This window comes from Brienomyrus brachyistius, chromosome 25 (genome assembly GCF_023856365.1).
Source record: "Brienomyrus brachyistius isolate T26 chromosome 25, BBRACH_0.4, whole genome shotgun sequence".
Lineage (NCBI taxonomy): Eukaryota > Metazoa > Chordata > Actinopteri > Osteoglossiformes > Mormyridae > Brienomyrus > Brienomyrus brachyistius.
This window is the reverse complement of record NC_064557.1, coordinates 5424758-5443396: the sequence shown is the minus strand read 5'-3', so window position 1 is coordinate 5443396 and position 18639 is coordinate 5424758. Positions and strand designations below refer to the sequence as shown.

Below are 18639 nucleotides of genomic sequence, written 5' to 3'. Positions count from 1 at the left end.
CTTTTTGCCTCGCTTATCCACAATATCTCCTGTTGCTTTCTTTACCAACATCTGAAGTTTCTTCTCATGGAGTGCTTATCACTTCCATGATATTGCAAAAGCATTTCGACTCACGTGTATTACCAAAACAACAGCATGTGGCACGTTTCTCATTTTCTTACCATATGTTGATATATCGCTCATATTGCCCAGTCCTAGGCTTGACATACTGTAACTTTGTATTTGACCACAGAGAATCTGCAGTGGCCTCACCATCTCAAAATGAGCGGTTTCTGTTGCATCCCTACCAAAGTAAGGACACGGACGTTTAAGGTGAGTGGTACTTCCACAGTGCTGTGATTCCTGCTACCTTCTGTTCTGGCTTGTTAACCTCTTTAAGTTGTCCTGCAGTTCCGGGCTTCACGGAAGCACGTCCGCCCTTTTCTCCTGCAAATCATGGACGATTTAGTGGATGATGAGCTGAAGCGATTCAAGTTCCATCTGAACACACAAGTACTGCAGGAATTCGAGCCCATTCCAGTCAGTCAGTTAGAACGTGCAGACCGGATGGATACAGTTAAAAAAATGAAAGACTATTATAATACTGAAGGAGCACTTCGGGTAACTTATGCTGTATTGAAGAAAATGGAAATGAATGATCTGGCTAAAAAAGTACGGAATGTAATGAATATGGGTAAGATTTCTTTCTCTACAGTTCACATTGATAATTGTACTCAAAAACCAGACTGCTTGAATGCTGACATTACTCTCTGAAAAATGTTTTAATCAGTATAATTATCAGACGTATTCTAATATACACTATATTGTCAAAGGTACTGGGACACCTGCCTTTACACGTGCATGAACTTTAATCACATTCTTTAATCCCATTCTTAATACATAGGCTTTAATAGTTGGCTGACACTTTGCAGCTATAACAGCTTCAGCTCTTCTGAGAAGGTTACCCACAAGGTGTAGGAGTGTGTTTATGGGAATTTTTGACCATTCTTTTAGGAGAGCATTTGTGAGGTCAGGCACTGATGTTGGACGAGAAGGCCTGGCCCATAGTCTCCACTCCATTCATCCCAAAGGTGTTCTATCGGGTTGAGGTCAGGGCACTGTGCAGGCCAGTCAAGTTCCCCCACACCAGACGCACTCATTCATATCCTTGTGGACCTTGCTTTATGCACTGATCTGCAGTCACATTGGAACAGGAAGGGGCTGTTCCCCCAAACTGTTCCCACAAAGTTGGGAGCATGAAATTGTCCAAAATGGCTTCAATGCTGCAGCATTAAGAGTTCCTGTCACTGGAACTAAGGGGCCAAGCCAATGCAGTCAGGCAAGTACTGTTCTCCTGGCAACCGCCAAACCCAGACCCCCCCCATCGGAATGCCAGACATAGAAGCATGATTCCAGACTCCAGAGAAAAGGTCTCTGCTGCTCTGGAGTCCAGTGGCAGTGTGCTTTACACCACTGCATCTGAGACTTTGCATTGCACTTGGTGATGTAAGGCTTGGATGCAGCTGCTCGGCCATGCAAACCCATTCCATGAAGTTCTCTATACATATAACGGTACCACGCTTGAATGCACTGCGCTCCTGAGAGCGACCCATTCTTTTACAAATGTTTGTAGAAGCAGTCTGCATGCCTAGGTGCTTGATTCTATACAGCTGTGGCTATGGAAGTGATTGGAACTGAATTCAATGATTTGGAGGGGAGTCCCTATACTTCTGGCAGTATAGTGTGTATATGCAATACACCCTCAACAATTATATCAGTGCATATATTCTATATCATCTCCAATGAATTTGTGATCAAATACCTATATATTTTGCAGAAATATAGTCAGCTGTTATGTTGGCTTAAAGTGAAGTGTTATTTGCATTTCTAAAATTACTCATTGACAGCAGTTAACTAAGAGGATAATTGTCTAAATAGATAAATAGTTATCATTTATCGCACATTGAGAAGCATAACAGCTGGCAGTCTGCAGGCATCTTTCAAGGAAAGGCTACATTTATTTCAGGCCATAATTTATACGATGCTAAAAGTACAATAAATATCAACATATTCTATTTCTTTCCCAAAGGACACTCTCCTCCCAATAGTCTCAGCATCAGCTCTCTGGGTACAACGTCTGTCACCCTCACCTGGGACAAGCCGAAGGGGATGGAGGACATTTCACACAGTTACAGTGTGACGTGGACGGACAGCAGCTCGAGCCAGAGCCATTCGATCATCACAGATGAGAATGAAGTTGTCCTGTCCAGCCTGAGACCAGGAACGGAGTACAGCCTCTCTGTGTGCACCATGCTGAAAGACACCGATCTCAAGAGTGAACCTGTCACCATCAAAACCTGTACAAGTAAGACCACACCTGTGTGCCTTTATTGTCATTGTACATCTTTCCACTAATATTATTGGTCATAAAAGATAAATAAAATAAATACAATTACAAAAATGAAATACATAGTAGCTCAGACATGCGATGATTTATGGAGAGTCACCGAGTTATCATATGATAATCGTTGTATGATTGCATATGATAATTGCTCTGTCATGGGTGATGAATTGTGATTGAAAGGGATTTTGTTTTGTTATACAGTGGCTCAGTGTGACATTTTCCAGTTTCTGTTTCTCTTTGCTGAGTTTGTCTCTCCCTGCCTGCATGCAGGAGTATGTACATATACACACACTGATGACAAAACGCACCAAACACTGCCTTTAGCTGTGGTGCTAATATGTTCCAAAAATGAAGTAGTTTATAGCTGAGTATTTAAAAAAAAAACAAAAAAACAAAGTCAGAAGAAGGAGGTGGAGCCTGCTGGAGTGGAAGAGCCAAAAATAGGTCCTGAGACAGACAAGAGCAATGAAGAGAAACAACTGAGCCAGTGACATACAACACAAAGTGTGACTTTCAACCACAATGGTTCACTGCCCCTTTGAGTTCAACTGCAGGGGCTGAATGAGAAGTTATTTATATTTTTCAAAAATCACATCCTGAGTCACTGTTAGTCTTTCATCAATGCAAAGAACTAGGTCATATCAATTAGGACAGATATTCATCAGCATGCAAAGTCACTGAGTTATACTATGCTGCACTAAAAAAAGGGACGCGACCAAGTCATGTGCTGGTGTGACCATCAGGGAAAGCTCGTAGCATAAATGTTACCACTGGAAAAGTAAGTCTCGAGCTCTGTACTTTCGTGTTCTTTACTTTCTTATGATGACTGATGGCTTTGAGGTAGAAGCTAAGCTACCCTAAACATCATAAACTGATGATTGATAACTGCTAGAGAATGTATTCATATGTAAGCAGAAACTAAAAAAGTAATATGTCTATATGTCATTTTGAGTTTTATTACAATAACGATTGTTATCCCACAGAGCATGAGCTGAGAATTGTGCTGTTGGGAAGAACTGGAGTGGGGAAGAGTGCGACTGGGAACACCATCCTGGGCAGGAAAGAGTTTAAGTCAGAAGTCAGCAACTACTCCGTAACAATGAGCTGCGCTAAAGCCAGAGGCAAAGCCTGTGGAAGAAAGATGTCAGTGGTGGACACTCCAGGCCTGTTTAACACAAAGCTGAGCAAGGAAGATCTCATAAAGAAGATCACAGAGTGCGTTTCCCTCTGTGCTCCTGGGCCCCATGCATTCCTGGTGCTGCTGCAGGTGGGCAGATTCACACAAGAAGAGCAGGAAACACTGAACATCATCCAGGAGGTTTTTGGTCCTGAATCAGCTCAATACACCATGGTGCTGTTCACACACGGAGACGTCCTGGGTGACGCTGCCGAACGATTTCTTAGTGGTGATACGAAGCTTAAGGAATTCATTGAGAAATGCCAGGGTGGACATCATGTCTTCAACAATAAAGATGTATGGAATGCCAATCAGGTCGTCAATCTGCTGGACAAGATAGAGGAGATGATTGAGAATAATGGCGGAGGCCATTACACCAGTGAGATGTTCATGAAGGCCAAGAGGGGCAGCAAGAAGAAGAACAAGGGAGACAAAGTTCTGGGAGACAAAGGGGAGGGAAAGAAAGGGAAGCAAAAAACTCTGGAAAAAACTTCAACAGACCTGGATGAAAAAAATAAGAAAAGCAGCACGAAATAGTGACCGAGCACCGAGACGGGAACCGGTGAGAATATCGTCTCATTTTTTTAGTAGTTCTGGATCTGGCTTGACATACTGCTAGTTTTTATAACAGGAACTGTCTGTGAACAGATTGATACAGTTTTTTATGTACGAGTCTTTAGGGGTGGTGGGATTTCTGTCCTAGCTGTCCCCACAGTTGGGTCCTTAAAGAAGACCTTTAACCCCATTCATTCCAGGGACACTGTCTGACCCCGCTGGCTGATCCCACTGTACGACCCTGCTGGCTGATCCCACTGTATCACCCCACTGGCTGATACTACTGTACGTCCCTGCTGGCTGATCCCACTGTATGACCCCGCTGGCTGATACTACTGTACGTCCCTGCTGGCTGATCCCACTGTATGACCCCGCTGGCTGATACTACTGTACGTCCCTGCTGGCTGATCCCACTGTATGACTCCGCTGGCTGATACTACTGTACGTCCCTGCTGGCTGATCCCACTGTATGACTCCGCTGGCTGATCCCGCTGTATGACCCCACTGGATGATCCCGATGTATGACCCCGCTGGCTGATCCCACTGTATGACCCCGCTGGCTGATCCCACTGTACGACCCCGCTGGCTGATCCCACTGTATGACCCTGCTGGCTGATCCCACTGTATGACCCCACTGGCTGATCCCGATGTATGACCCCGCTGGTTAATCCCACTGTATGACCCCGCTGGCTGACCTTGCTGTATGACCCGGCTGTACAATGTTGCTGCATGACCCTGTTGTATGACCCCAAGATTTCTTCACTTAAAAATTGCTCTAGACAAAATAATCTGTTAAATAAATAAATTGAATCCATCCCATCCATCCATCCATCCATCCATTTTCCAAACCACTTATCATACTGGGTCGCGGGGGGTCCGGAGTCTATTCCGGAAGCAATGGGCACGAGGCAGGGAACAACCCAGGATGGGGGGCCAACACATCGCAGTAAATAAATGTAATGATTTGATCTTTTCATGTATTTGTCATTATTTTTACCTTTAGCTAGTGTATGATTATAATAAACATAATTATAATAATAAGCCTTTGGAATAGTCCTAGTAATGTAGCCTTTTAGTGACAGATTTTGTTTTAGATAAGTTTTATTTCTGTGGACTGGAACTGCAGGGAATCCTTCAGTTTCCTTTGTTTCATTAAATCCTACTTATATAAATCCTTTTGAATATAAAATAAAACCAAATTAACTGACTTCTGTGTCTTGTTTTATTCCCGCATACAGATTGATTTGAGCTGAGGGGTGATATTGCTTTGTAGATAACCCTAACCCTAACCTTAACCCTAACCTTAACCCTAACCCTAACCCTAACCCTAACCCTAACCCTAACCCTAATCGGATTCCCTTGTCAGGGTGACGTCTATTTCATTCTTTTTTTTTTAATGTGTGCAAACAAAACACATATTCCAGACTGACTGAGGATTGAAGCAGAGCTTCGTTGCAGAGACACTTAAGTGAAGGAGATGAAGCACTAGAGAATATAAAACGCTGAGATGTAAAACAAGGGCAAAAACCAATCAAAATCCACCGGGCTGCACAACCCTCAAGAACTACTTGCATCAAGCAAAGATACTGTAGATCAAGATTGAGCACAGAATGAGAAACAGGTGGAACTTAAATAGGGATCATAAGAAGTCACAGGTGAAGCCAATGGAGCACTGGAGTCTTCAGGAGGACTGCAGGGACATTTTGTGATGTCACCATTATGTAACACAAATAAATAAGGGTGATCGCCTATTGAGTAAAACTTTACTGGGACGGTGTCTGTGGTTAAAACTAGGGTCTGTTTGCTATTAATATCAATATCTGATTTTTAATGGCTGAAGGATAGTAAGTGTTCCATGTAATTCCAGTACCAAGTTGCATAAATTAACAAGGGCTGCACCAATGGAGTTAAGACAGTTGCCAATTTATGTTTGCATACGAGTATATATAAAAGCAAAAGAGATACCTTCACAGAGATGCTAGGGTCATCCTCAACAGATCCATGATCACTTGCTCGCCTACCAGTGACTGGAGCAGTCTGGTTTTATGCCTAAGAAGTCTACCTGCCGTGTCCCGTTCGTGCAGCTCCTCCTGTGTGCCACGCCCCCTTGTTAACTTCGTGTGGAATCCTCTTCATTACCAACTGTTCCTAGTCTTGTCCAATCGAGTCTGTGTATTTAAGTGCTTCCCAGTTAGTCATTCCCCAGTCTTATCATTAAAGTCCTGTAGTCACTGACATTCGTCCGTGCCCCTGATTGTGTTCCCCCTCTAATAAACCCCGAGTTTACCCTGTATACTTGCTTCCCTTCATGTGCTTCAGCGGTCCAGACACTGCCATTGATCGCATCCTGGCAGTGAGGGGTCTCATCGAGCACTAATGCAAATATTGGTAGAGTTTCTTTGCAGCCTTTGTCGATTTTTGTAAAGTATTCCACTCAGTTGATTGAGCTGCCCTGTCGAACGTCCTGAGATTTAGCGGGATCCCCCCAAAGTTGCTGGATGTCATGGGGCAGAACTCTGCATTCTTCCCAGTTCATTCTGGGGTTTTCCAGGGGTGTGTTCTTGCTCCTACTCTGTTCAATGCTTGCACAGACTGGATGTTGGGCAGGGCTGTGGGGTCGAGCAGCTGATCTTGACGTTGACAATGATGCTGTAGTCAATGAAGCCTATGATTGGGTATCTCAAGAGACTGACCGAGGAGTCTGAGTGTCTAGGTTTGTGAGTGTCCTGGATAAAAAACAAGATCCAGGCCTTTAATGACCTCATGGGCATTAACAGTGTGTCTGTCTAAGGAGAGAGTGTCGAGCTTGTTAAGAGCTTCACTTACCTCAACAGTGACATTCATGTCTCAGGTAACTCTTCCTATTACAGTAAGTCATAAGGTCACTGAAAAGGGGTGTTTGGCGATCCCAATATCTTTGTAAGAGAGCTAAGGTCAAAGTCCTTAAAGTCCTAGTGCTCTCTGTTTGGCTGTGAAACATGGACGGTATCCAGTGACTTGGGACAAAGACTGGACTCTGTCGGTTCTGTCTCTCTTTAGAGAATCCTTGAGAACCACTGGTTTGACTTTATGTAGAATGAGTGGCCGCTCAGGAAGTCTCAAATGAGACATATTACCTGCATTGTGAGGGAGCGTCAGTTACAGCACTACAGCCACGAGGGGTGTTTCCCCGATGGCACTATGGTCATGTGACCCTGATGGTGATCCGGCCATGTGGGGTGTTTCCCCGATGCCACTATGGTCATGTGACCCTGATGGTGATCATATAGCTGTTTAAGATTTCACACCGAATTGCACAGTTGGTCCTCAAAAAGATCAAAAGATCCATTTTTTTTTGTTGTGTTTCGCCTAGTGTTGTGCTAGAACTGTTGCCTATACTGCCCCCCCTCCCACAGTTTCCAGGGGAATTGCCCCATTTCGTCCATATCTGTAAGCTCTCAGAAAATTTGTGAAAATATGGGCAAAATGAATGCATAGTACAGCCATAAGATTGTATCCATATACATATTTAACACTGAGCATAAATAAGACGTTCGCCAGCACTAAAAGGCTGAAGAACAACTTTCTAAAGACCAAAATAACCTTTACAGAGATGCAAACTTAAACATTTTAGTAAAGGTCCTGAGCTATCATGCTACGGAGTGAATGTAACTTGTAAGTTATATATAAGTGAGGCAGGAACCATGACAAAACAGCAGGGTACCATGCAGTGTTCACTGCGGGGTGGGCAGGTACCAGTCACTAATTGTTTATTGACCTGACGGCTTCTGGAATTAAGATGTTTCTGGTGATACGGGTGCTGATGCACTGATAGCGCTTCCCAGGAGGGCGACGAGGGCATGAACTGGCTGGCTGGCATCCATGACGATGGACTCAAGCCAGTTCCTTGGAAGATTGGTCTCGATAATCACCTGGTTTATTAGTAAGGTACGGTGCAGGTTTTGGCGTGTGAGGATCAGAGGCATCAAGAAGAGCGCAGAGTAACTCAGAGCTTCTGGCAGGGGCCCCACAGAGGTCTGCATCAAGGTAAGTCAAAATCCAATGATACCTTAATTTGTATGACAGCTCCAGTCAAATGCATAGTCGACAGTAACATTTCTCTGGAAACACACAACATGCTCCAACTTAGCTGATAAACTTTTGTTATTAATATCATAAAGTCCAACAAACGGTAGGATTAAGTTACCAGAGCTACAGTTTAGAATGAAAAACACTGCACATATTGTGTTTTCTTTGTTGTACTATCGATAATGCTGCTCGAATTTGAGTGTATCCTGTGTATTTGTGCAGTATTTAACATGTTTCCGTTGTTTTCGAATTGGTTTAGAGCCGAGGTGAACGGGTATTACTAGAAAAAGCCATCTGCAGCATCTAATTTCCAAAGATTAATGTATCTTTCATGCCCCTGTTAGTGCAGTTTCAATGCTACAACATGCTAGCATTTAAACGTTAATGTAAAAAGCATCGCATTCATAACCAGTTGCTGATATTAAACCCAGTCTGAAACAATATAGTAACATTCACCACTTTTTAACTTTCAATCATGTGCTATTATGCACACATACACAAAATCATTTATATTATATTATAATGAAAGGGAGGCAAACATGGTCTGAGGTATGATGTCATAGCAGGTGTTTGTGGATTCTGTGCTTAATGTACAGAATGACTGGCAGGTGCAGTCTTGCCATTCTTGCTTGCTCTAGCTGTGAAGTATCGCGCTTTGTGTTTGACCAAGCAGGATCTGCACTGAGCTCACAGCATCATGCCACAAAAATCCTGCGTGGGCTGCTTCCCGACCTATACGAAGGGAGCAGGCTTTAAGGTGAGTGCTGCCTCTATAGTACTGTAATCGCCGATTCCTTCTGTTCTGACCCATTAACCCTGTTAAGCTCTCTTGCATTTTCAGGCTTCACAGAAGCATGTTTGCCCTTTTCTCCTGCAAATCATGGACGATTTGGTGGATGATGAGCTGAAGCGATTCAAGTTCCACCTGAACACACAAGTACTGGACAGATTTGAACCCATTCCGGTCAGTCAGCTGGAACGTGCCGACCGGATAGACACGGTTAAGAAAATGAAAAACCATTACAGTACCGAGGGTGCCCTTCAGATCACTCACGCCATTTTGAAAAAGATGGAGATGAATGATCTGGCTAAAAAACTACAGAGTATAATGAATATGGGTAAGATTCCTAGCACGGTCTGTGCATTTCACAATGAGAATTGTAATCAAAAACCTGATTATCTGAAAATTTATGATCCTCTCTAAAACTTAGTTTAATCAGTTTAATTAGTTTTACCTCAAGTTGCCCTTGCAAAATGAAACTAGTATATTTTTGGAGCTGGGCAAAGGAAACAATACTGGAAATGATCTGGATCACATTAAATTATATATTATATATATAAATATAAGTAATGCATTATATTTGTTGTGTAAGTGCATACTATCTATTATATTAAAAGTCTTGGCTTGGATTCGCCACATATCTTTGTCTCGGCGGCCAGTCAGCCTTACTCATGTGTCAGCTGTCCCTCTCCCATGCCCACGACTGTGTGTTCAGAAGTTGGTTAAAAACAGACTTTATGTTATCGGTCAGACTAGCAGCCTGTTATGGGTTGAGGTTCAGGGTGCCTGTTGTTCGCAGATTTTCATATTTGCAGTGGCCTTCTGTCCACAACCCTCGTGAACATGAAGGGCTTAACGTACTTCAGGCTGAAGGAAATAAGCAAAACTGCATAGTGAGTGTATGTAAGGACAGAGCTGAACACAGTAAAAGTCTGAACACTTAGTAACATTTATACAAACTACAGGTCTCCAGACTTTTTCTCTAAAGTTTGGTTAATTACCACGTAAAAGTTGTATTTGTGCTCCATGGTATATTTTGTACTGGGCACCTATGTGGACTTTATGCACTGAATGCTGTGGCATCTTCATGACTGATTTCTTTATTATATTTAATTTGGCAACAGATTGTACAATTTGCAGAAATATTTCTGTTTATTTTTGGGAAAGTTATTGCTGAATGAAACAAAGAGGCAGATGTGTGTAAATCATGTTGGCCGAGGATTTCTCCCTGAAACGTAGTGACACAGCATTTGTTTGAGCAACATGACCGTTATATTTTCCTAATGCTAGCAAACTCAAACCATGCAATTACAACACAAAACGTAGATATTACGTTGGTCTTCCATGTTAATTGAAATGCATAGATACAAATATCTCATTTACTGCTTGGTATTTGATAAGGGGGAAGATATCAGACTGGTATCAGAATCGGCTGATAATCAGAATATTCAAAACTCAAAAAATACCAGGAAAAATTATATTGTGCCATTTCTAGTTATTTATTTCTAAAGCTAATTATTAGCAGGAGGTCATTGGGAGAATAATCACATGGCATGTAGTAATTATCATTTAGCATACAATTTGACAGACATAATAAATGACATTTTGTAGGAATCATTTTAAGGAAACCTAATAGATATTAGATATTTGTTTTATTTATAATAGTACTATGAATACGGACATATTTTATTTTTTCCCCAAAGCACGCTCTCCACCCAATAGTCTTAGCATCAGCTCTCTGGGTACAACGTCTGTCACCCTCACCTGGGACAAGCCGAAGGGGATGGAGGACATTTCACACAGTTACAGTGTGACGTGGACGGACAGCAGCTCGAGCCAGAGCCATTCGATCATCACAGATGAGAATGAAGTTGTCCTGTCCAGCCTGAGACCAGGAACGGAGTACAGCCTCTCTGTGTGCACCATGCTGAAAGACACCAATCTCAAGAGTGAACCTGTCACCATCAAAACCTGTACAAGTAAGACCACACCTGTATGTCTGGAAGTCTTTCCTTGAGTTGAGTTATCCTAAAATCATAAACTCTTAGATAATTGATAACTGCTGTAGGATGTCACAAGTAATACTCTTAAATATCTTCTGGAGTTTGAATTACAATGGAGGTAATGAAGGTTGTTATCCCACAGGGCATGAGCTGAGAATTGTGCTGTTAGGAAGAACTGGAGTGGGGAAGAGTGCGACTGGGAACACCATCCTGGGCAGGAAAGAGTTTAAGTCAGAAGTCAGCAACTACTCTGTAACAATGAGCTGCTCTAAAGGCAGAGGCAAAGCCTGTGGAAGAAAGATGTCAGTGGTGGACACTCCAGGCCTGTTTAACACAAAGCTGAGCAAGGAAGATCTCATAAAGAAGATCACAGAGTGCGTTTCCCTCTGTGCTCCTGGGCCCCATGCATTCCTGGTGCTGCTGCAGGTGGGCAGATTCACACAAGAAGAGCAGGAAGCGCTGAACATCATCCAGGAGGTTTTTGGCCCTGAATCAGCTCGATACACCATGGTGCTGTTCACACATGGAGACGTCCTGGGAGAAGCTGCCGAACGATTTCTTAGTGGTGATAAAAAGATAAATGAATTCATTGAGAAATGCCAGGGTGGATATCATGTCTTCAACAATAAAGATGTATGGAATGCGTCACAGGTCACAGATCTACTGGACAAGATAGAGGAGATGATCGAAAAGAATGGAGGAGGCCATTACACCAACGAGATGTTCATGAAGGCCAAGAAGGGCAGCAAGAAGAAGAACAATGAGGTTCTGCAAGACAAAGAGGAGGTGAAGAAAGAAAAGCAAAAAACTCTGGATAAAATTTTGGCAGACCTGGATGAAAAAAAGAAAAAAATCATTAGCAGCCCAGCATAAGATCAGTAACGGTCATATTTAATACATATTTAGCATATATGTGTATTCATATAACGGGAATAGTAAACAAGACAATTATCATGTTCTCCTAATACTCTAAACAAGAAAATCACAACATATATTATTGCAGGATGTGCTTGTCCCCACACTGACATCATCGAAAGCACAGAATCCCGATCAATATTCCTAATTAATATTTTTCTGATTTTATAAAGAACATACTCCTAAATTTATTTGAATTTGAAAACTGCTATTCAACTTAAATGTTTTGTAAACATTTTGAATAATTCGTAGGTAATAGTTTTCTATGTATCTACCTGTCATTTGTTGAACAAGCAGCTGTCTAGTTACCAGCTTTCTTTTCTTTGTTTATATATTTACTAAAAGGGCATCTGCTAACTAAATAACTGTCAGTATTCCATGTTTTATTTTCAGTATCTTCGTCTTTTTTTACCTTTAACTTATGCATGACAGTAGCAATAAATATAAAAATAACGATTATAGTACTATTACTCTCTATAACCAGGTTCTCGATAAACATTTGGAAGATACACGAATAATCCTAGTAGTGTTGCTTTTCGTTGAAAGGTTTTGCTTTTGATAAGTTTTATTTCTCTGGACTGGAACTGTAGGGAATGGTTCAATTTCTGTTCTTCCATGAAATTTGACTTATATAAAGCCTGTTGAATATAAAATAAAATCAAATTAACTGACTTCTGTGTCTTGTTTTATTCCCGCATACAGACTGATTTGAGCTGAGGGGTGATATTGCTTTATAGATAACACTGACCCTAACCCTAACCCTAACCCTAACCTTAACCCTAACCCTAACCCTAACCCTAACCCTAACCTTAACCCTAACCCTAATCGGATTCCCTTGTCAGGGTGACGTCTCTTTTGTTGCTTTTAAACACAAATTCCTGACTGACTGAGGACCAAAGCAGAGCTATGTTGCAGAGACACTTTAGTGAAGGAGATGAAGCACTAGAGAATATAAAATACTGAGACGTCCAGCAAAGGCAAAAACTGCCCAAAATTCACAGACACACATCAAACTAAATCAAGGGATAAAAGTTATTTCTTGTCCCTTATTATAATTTTACTATTTGTTTCATTTCTGGGAGACCTAAGGCAAGTCACTAGGCTGCTTGTTAAAGCTTGTCCTGTAACATACCTGGGATAGGTTCCAACCCCCCCCCCCCCCGAAGTTGGATGTGCTGGATGAGTGATTTGATGGATGAGTACATTTTGGCGATTAGGTTACTTTTCTGCAGACGTGCTGCTGTGAGATCACTGCATGATCTGCTTATCAGATGAGAGGCAGCCATACACACGCTTGGTGGCCTTTCAGACCAGCACTGCACATATGCTTATGCATTTATGAGTAATTTAACTTTTTGTGTCATCTGATAGCCTTTGAGTGCCACCTGCGGCTTTCACAAAACTCCCAAAAATGTTCCATTTAAATCCTTATATCAACCTCACCATATATCGAAACAGCAACGTGGAACATCATGAAGAAGAGAGCAGTGCACCAAGGAGGCCCTGCAGGGCTCAGATGCTGCTGTCTGCACCCTAACCCTCCCTTCATCGTGTAGATGGAGTTCCAGTGGCGTTTTGTGGCGCATTAACGGTTCACTCCCCTGTGCTGCGCTCATTTTTAGTGTGGAATCAGGTAGAAATATTGCAGAGATTTAGCTTGCTAAGGTATTGCCCAGGTTAAAGAGAGCATGCCCTTCCAGTATTCAGAGCCCTAGGATATGGGCTGTTTTTCAGTCCGTTTCTTTTTGCTTTTATTCACCAGTACCGCCTTCCTGAGGGTAACAGCTGGAACGGTGGTTACCCTGGTTACCCTGGTTTGGGCTCTTTGAATCCCTTCGGATGCCCATCGGCCTTATAAACGTCGGCCAGTCTTTTCATAGGCTAATGCATAGTATCCTGACGGCTAAGCAGGTCCTCGAGTAACCAAATGAGCAGATCAAGGCTCGTTCACCCACGCTCCTGTGCACAGGTTTACACAGGGTGTGCATGTCCAGGAGGCAGCAGAGGAAATGAACTGGTAAGCAATAACAGACACATTTTTTTTGTCTTACCTCGGTCTGCTGGTGGAAACAGTCGCATCCTAACTGAGCCTGTAGCTGGAGCGAATCTTCACGGAGACGTCGGCTCTTATCATACTTGGCTTCACATTTCTCTGTCAGATATCAGCTGCTGTGTTTTTCTTCAGCGATAACTGGGGGGAAAACATTTACATACTGAAACCACAACACTCGAAGGCTCCGTTATTCCTAGTCTGCAAAAAGAAAAAAAAAAACACAATATTTTGTATGCAACCCCGTCAATTTCTACATACACTATTAAATTAGAAGTTTATTCTTAGAAATGATTGGTTCAGTACAATTAAGTAGCAAGATTTTAGATACTGTTGTTTCACAACAGAAACCAAATTTTCACACCCAAATATCAAGTTTTATTGTCATGCGTTTTTCAGAGAATATAGTGTTATCCCTGTTTGGTCACAAACAGGCGCTACACTATTTTGGGTGTGTATGTGTATGTTCGGGGGGGGGGGGGGGATTTTTAATGGGGCTCCGGAACTCATAAACTCGCCCCTATTTGGGGAGTCACATGGTAAGCAATGCAACAAACAAGCGTGTAATAGAAGGCAAAACAGGGCAAGACAAGACCGTACAAGATAAAAATGAGGCATGACAATACATAGATAGTGTAACATGAGGATGAGACAGACTGTGCAAACTGAGAGTAATATAGTATAAAGTACAGGGAAGTGCAGGACGTACAATGACAGAATAGAACTGCGAAATGCAATACCTGTCGTGGGGTGGACAGGTACCAGTCACCGATTGCTTAGTGACCTGATGGCTTGTGGAATTAAGCTGTCTCTGAAATCAATGATGCAGGCGGTGATGCACCGATGGTGCTTACCGGCAGGGCGAAGGGGGCATGAACTGGCTTGCTGGCATCCATGACGATGGACTCAGGCCAGTTCCATGGAAGATTGGTCTCGATAATCACCTGAGAGAGAGATGGAATACCGCTTTTGTCAAATTGACAGGTCGGGTCAAAGGTCACGTTCAAAAGTTCAGTGGGCGGAGCTTATGTTGTAGTGGGTTGAGCTTGGTTGTGTAACTGACGCAATAGCATATGGATTTAATTATTTATTTAAATATTTTTTTTTGTCTTCTTCCCCGGGGGGTTGGTTGTGTAACTGCTGCAATGGTATTTGTATTTAATTATTTATTTATTATTTTAAATGATTGTGGCTTAGGGGGCATGGGTTGGTTGTGTTAGTGCTGCAATGGTATTTGGATTTAATTATTTATTATTTTAAATGCTTATTTTAAATGTTTATTATTTTAAAATGATATTGAGGAGAGTGCTTATGAGTGTGTATTATTTTAAAAATGATATTGATGAGAGTGCTTATGAGCGTGTGTTATTTGAATAAGTTATTATTATTATTATTTTGTGGTGCGCGGGGGGGGAGTGAGCGTGGCTGGGTTACCTGATGGAGCGCGAGCGTACGGTGTGCGGTAGCGTGGTAAGGTCCCCGGGCTTCGGAGAATCAGCAAAGGACTTATTCACATACTGGTGCGGTAGCGCGGAAAGGTCCGCACGGCTTTGGATAATCCTCGGAGAGAGCGATGCGGGAGAGCTGAGAGGCGTGCTGCTGCGCGAGTCTGAGAGAAACTGTGAGAGACTGTGGGATAAAATGGTAAAGTTGGAGCAAAGAATGAGAGGAGGAGGTGCAGGGTCTATCGTCCAATAAAAACGCTCGGCGCTAGTTTTGACCGTGTGTTTTTTCCTCACGCAAGCGTTTGTATCACATCGGCGTATGGCGCCAATTTGTAAAGGTCATAAGTCGAGACATACATCGAGTCTGTCAATTTGTCCGCCAGTAAATTCTGCAGGGCCGTGCCACCTGGCCATCGAGGCGCCCCCCTACCCGGCCACGCGGGCCATACATCGAGTCTGACACTTTTGCCCTCCAGTAAATTCTGTTTAAAGTTTTGTTTTCACATACGTCCCAAATTACAGATAATTTTCTTACACAGGCACGAGTAGCATCATCAAGGCCGTACCACCTGGTCATACATCAAGTCTGACAATTTCCCCGCCAGTAAATTCTGTTTATAGTTTTGTTTGTCATACATGACCGTGCAGATATGGGGTGACAGAGACAATTAAATTGTATTACGTCGAGCGGGGGGCCTTTTCCTCCTCCTAGAGGCACAACGCCTTACCAAAGTTTGTACCAGCCAAAGAACCACAAGTTTCATCGAGACCTTACCCGGTAAGTATATTATTTCTTTTATTCCTGTTATAAAAATGCTATTCAATTAAAAATAACATTCTAATAATAGGTATTCTCTGTTTTTTCTATGTACAAGAGAGAGAGACTGCGCTGACCGGTCAAGAGAAAATCTACAAGAGACCTGAATCAGCAGTGTTATAAAGCACATAGCCAACGCTAATTAATAAAGAATTTAAGCATAATAGCCCAGACGCCCATGGCCTATAGCTGGTAGAAACGGAGCTATCCTACGGCCTACAAGATAAAAGCATATGGCACCAAATTGGAATCAGTAGTCTTTAAAAGAATAAATGGACTAGCAACTGTCTCTGGGGGAGCAGCCCCGGTTAGGTACTATTAAGCAGCATAGCAACTGTCTCTGGGGGAGCAGCCCCGGTTAGGTACTATTAAGCAGCATTTAGTGACATGCATCAAAACACATTTTTTAAAACTTTGACAGAATAAAGTCTTAGTTATTTTAATAAATATGTTTTTCAGTAAATGTTTATTCACGCGCATGCGGACAAACACACACCCCGGAGGTCAAACTAAAAAAAAGTTGATACAAACTACAGTTGTATCGGACACGCACACAAAAACACGAGAGTTTGCTCAATCAAAAAACACCAAACATATATAGTTCACGTTTTTTATTAAAATGTATAAGGATTGTTTTCTTATAGCGAAATTTTAAATTAATATGAGTGGGATATAAGTCATTTAGGCAACAGGATTTGAGGAAGAACCTAAATAGCAGCTAGAAATGACCGACCAGGCAGGCAGAAGTCTGCTTTTCTTATCTCACAAGTCATGGAAGGGTGGGAGGGGGGCCACATAAGTGTGGGGTAGGAACTGTGGAATCAGGCAGGGGTGCAAGAATTTAGGATATAGTCTTGTTATTTTAAAGAAGGTGTACATGATTATTTAATTACATTTAATAGGAACCAGTAAGCTGCATTTAGCACCATGCTGCAAATACACATAAAAAAAAACTTTAAAGAATAAGGTCTTAGTTATTTTAATAAAGACATCCTACAAGGTACCCACGGCCCCAGCTTATATAATCTACAAGCTTGATCTGAGATGCTTGCTGGAGTACAATGCTAAGTTGACAACGGTAACGGAGCTGCATATTTTTTGATAGTTATGAAACATAGTTCAAATTCAACAGTGTCAGCAGTCATCCACTATGCAGGGAGACTACAGATTGACTATAACGACCCCATTTATCTGCTGGAATTATTTTTAAAAAAAAATTGACATAATAAAGCCTTAGTTATTTTAATAAATATGTTTTTTCAGTAAATGTATATTCATGCTCATGTGCACAAACACACACACACACACACACACACACACACACACACACACACTGGTGGTCAGGGGCTTTAGAGTTTAACTTTAGGTCTGTGAAAGTATAGGACCGCTAACTTAGTCGTTCATGAGTCTTATTGTGAAAAACCACACAAAATAGACTTGTAAATTTTAAAGAAAAGACATTAACAGCTTTTGTTAATGTTTACATGTATAAAAACTTTAGATGTGTTTGTAAAACAGTCAAACAAAAATGTGTTATTTTAAAGTAGTATAAAATATAACCTTAACTTTGGACGCAAGATGAACATCCTACACACACACACATAGACACACATAGACACACACACACACACACACACACACACACACACACACACACACACACACACACACACACACACACACACACACACAGCAAAACCCCAAGCATGCGCACAAGCGCACAACCAAAGGTTGGGAAATGTGCTTTTCCTTATCTCACAAGTCATGGAAGGGTGGGAGGGGGGCCACATAAGTGGGGGGTAGGAACTGTGGAATCAGGCAGGGGTGTAAGAATTTAGGATATAGTCTTGTTATTTTAAAGAAGGTGTACATGATTATTTAATTATATTTAATAGCAACTAGTAAGCTGCATTTACACATTAAATGCAAAAACACTTAAAAACTTTAAAGAATGGTAATATAACTTGACCATAGTTTTTAGTTACACAAATGTTTTAAAATGTAACATGAAAGTTTTTCAAAGTAAGATGTACAAATGTTTTAAAATGTGACATGAAAGTTTTTCAAAGTAAGATGTACAAGTATTTTAAAATGTAACATGAAAGTTTTTCAAAGTAAGATGTAGAAATGTTTTAAAATGTAACATTAAAGTTTTTCAAAGTAAGATGTACAACTGTTTTAAGACATTACATAAAAGTTTTTCAAAGTAAGATGTACAGATGTTTTAAGATGTAAGATGTTTGGGTGTTTTACAAAAACATTTTGTTATGTGTTTGCAGCCCAAACGTATTTTTAAAATGTACAAAGTTTTATGCATTCATTTTGTGAATTAGTTTTGAAATCTAATATGAACATGGCTTTTATTTTACAAAAGCAAAGTTGTAAAAATTTTGTAGGGTTTTTATCAAAGGAGATTTTGTTAATGTAACATAAAGTTTTTTTATT

The 18639-nt window shown here is 41.5% G+C and overlaps 1 protein-coding gene and 1 long non-coding RNA gene across 9 annotated transcripts in view; both read left to right on the top strand.

Moving 5' to 3' along the window:
- The window catches only part of LOC125720459 (GTPase IMAP family member 9-like), a 30985-nt gene extending 18432 nt beyond the window's left edge, over positions 1 to 12553 (top strand). For 3 of the 8 annotated variants that reach the window (XM_048995926.1, XM_048995925.1, XM_048995919.1), the window contains one exon: positions 3651 to 5322. In XM_048995926.1, the coding sequence (XP_048851883.1) occupies positions 3651 to 4097 (447 nt within the window). In that variant the 3' untranslated portion in view covers positions 4098 to 5322. Of the gene's footprint in view, positions 1 to 232; positions 313 to 390; positions 674 to 2068; positions 2345 to 3366; positions 5323 to 8030; positions 8142 to 8856; positions 8941 to 9024; positions 9302 to 10667; positions 10944 to 11109 lie in introns of those variants that run through there. The other 5 variants (XM_048995924.1, XM_048995922.1, XM_048995923.1 and 2 more) reach the window with 5 other exon arrangements.
- Positions 12554 to 15137: 2584 nt separating this feature from the next.
- On the top strand, positions 15138 to 16641 carry LOC125720471 (uncharacterized). The gene is made up of 2 exons (XR_007385471.1): positions 15138 to 16506; positions 16557 to 16641. It is a non-coding gene; the product is annotated as an uncharacterized LOC125720471 (long non-coding RNA).
- Positions 16642 to 18639: the final 1998 nt, after the last annotated feature.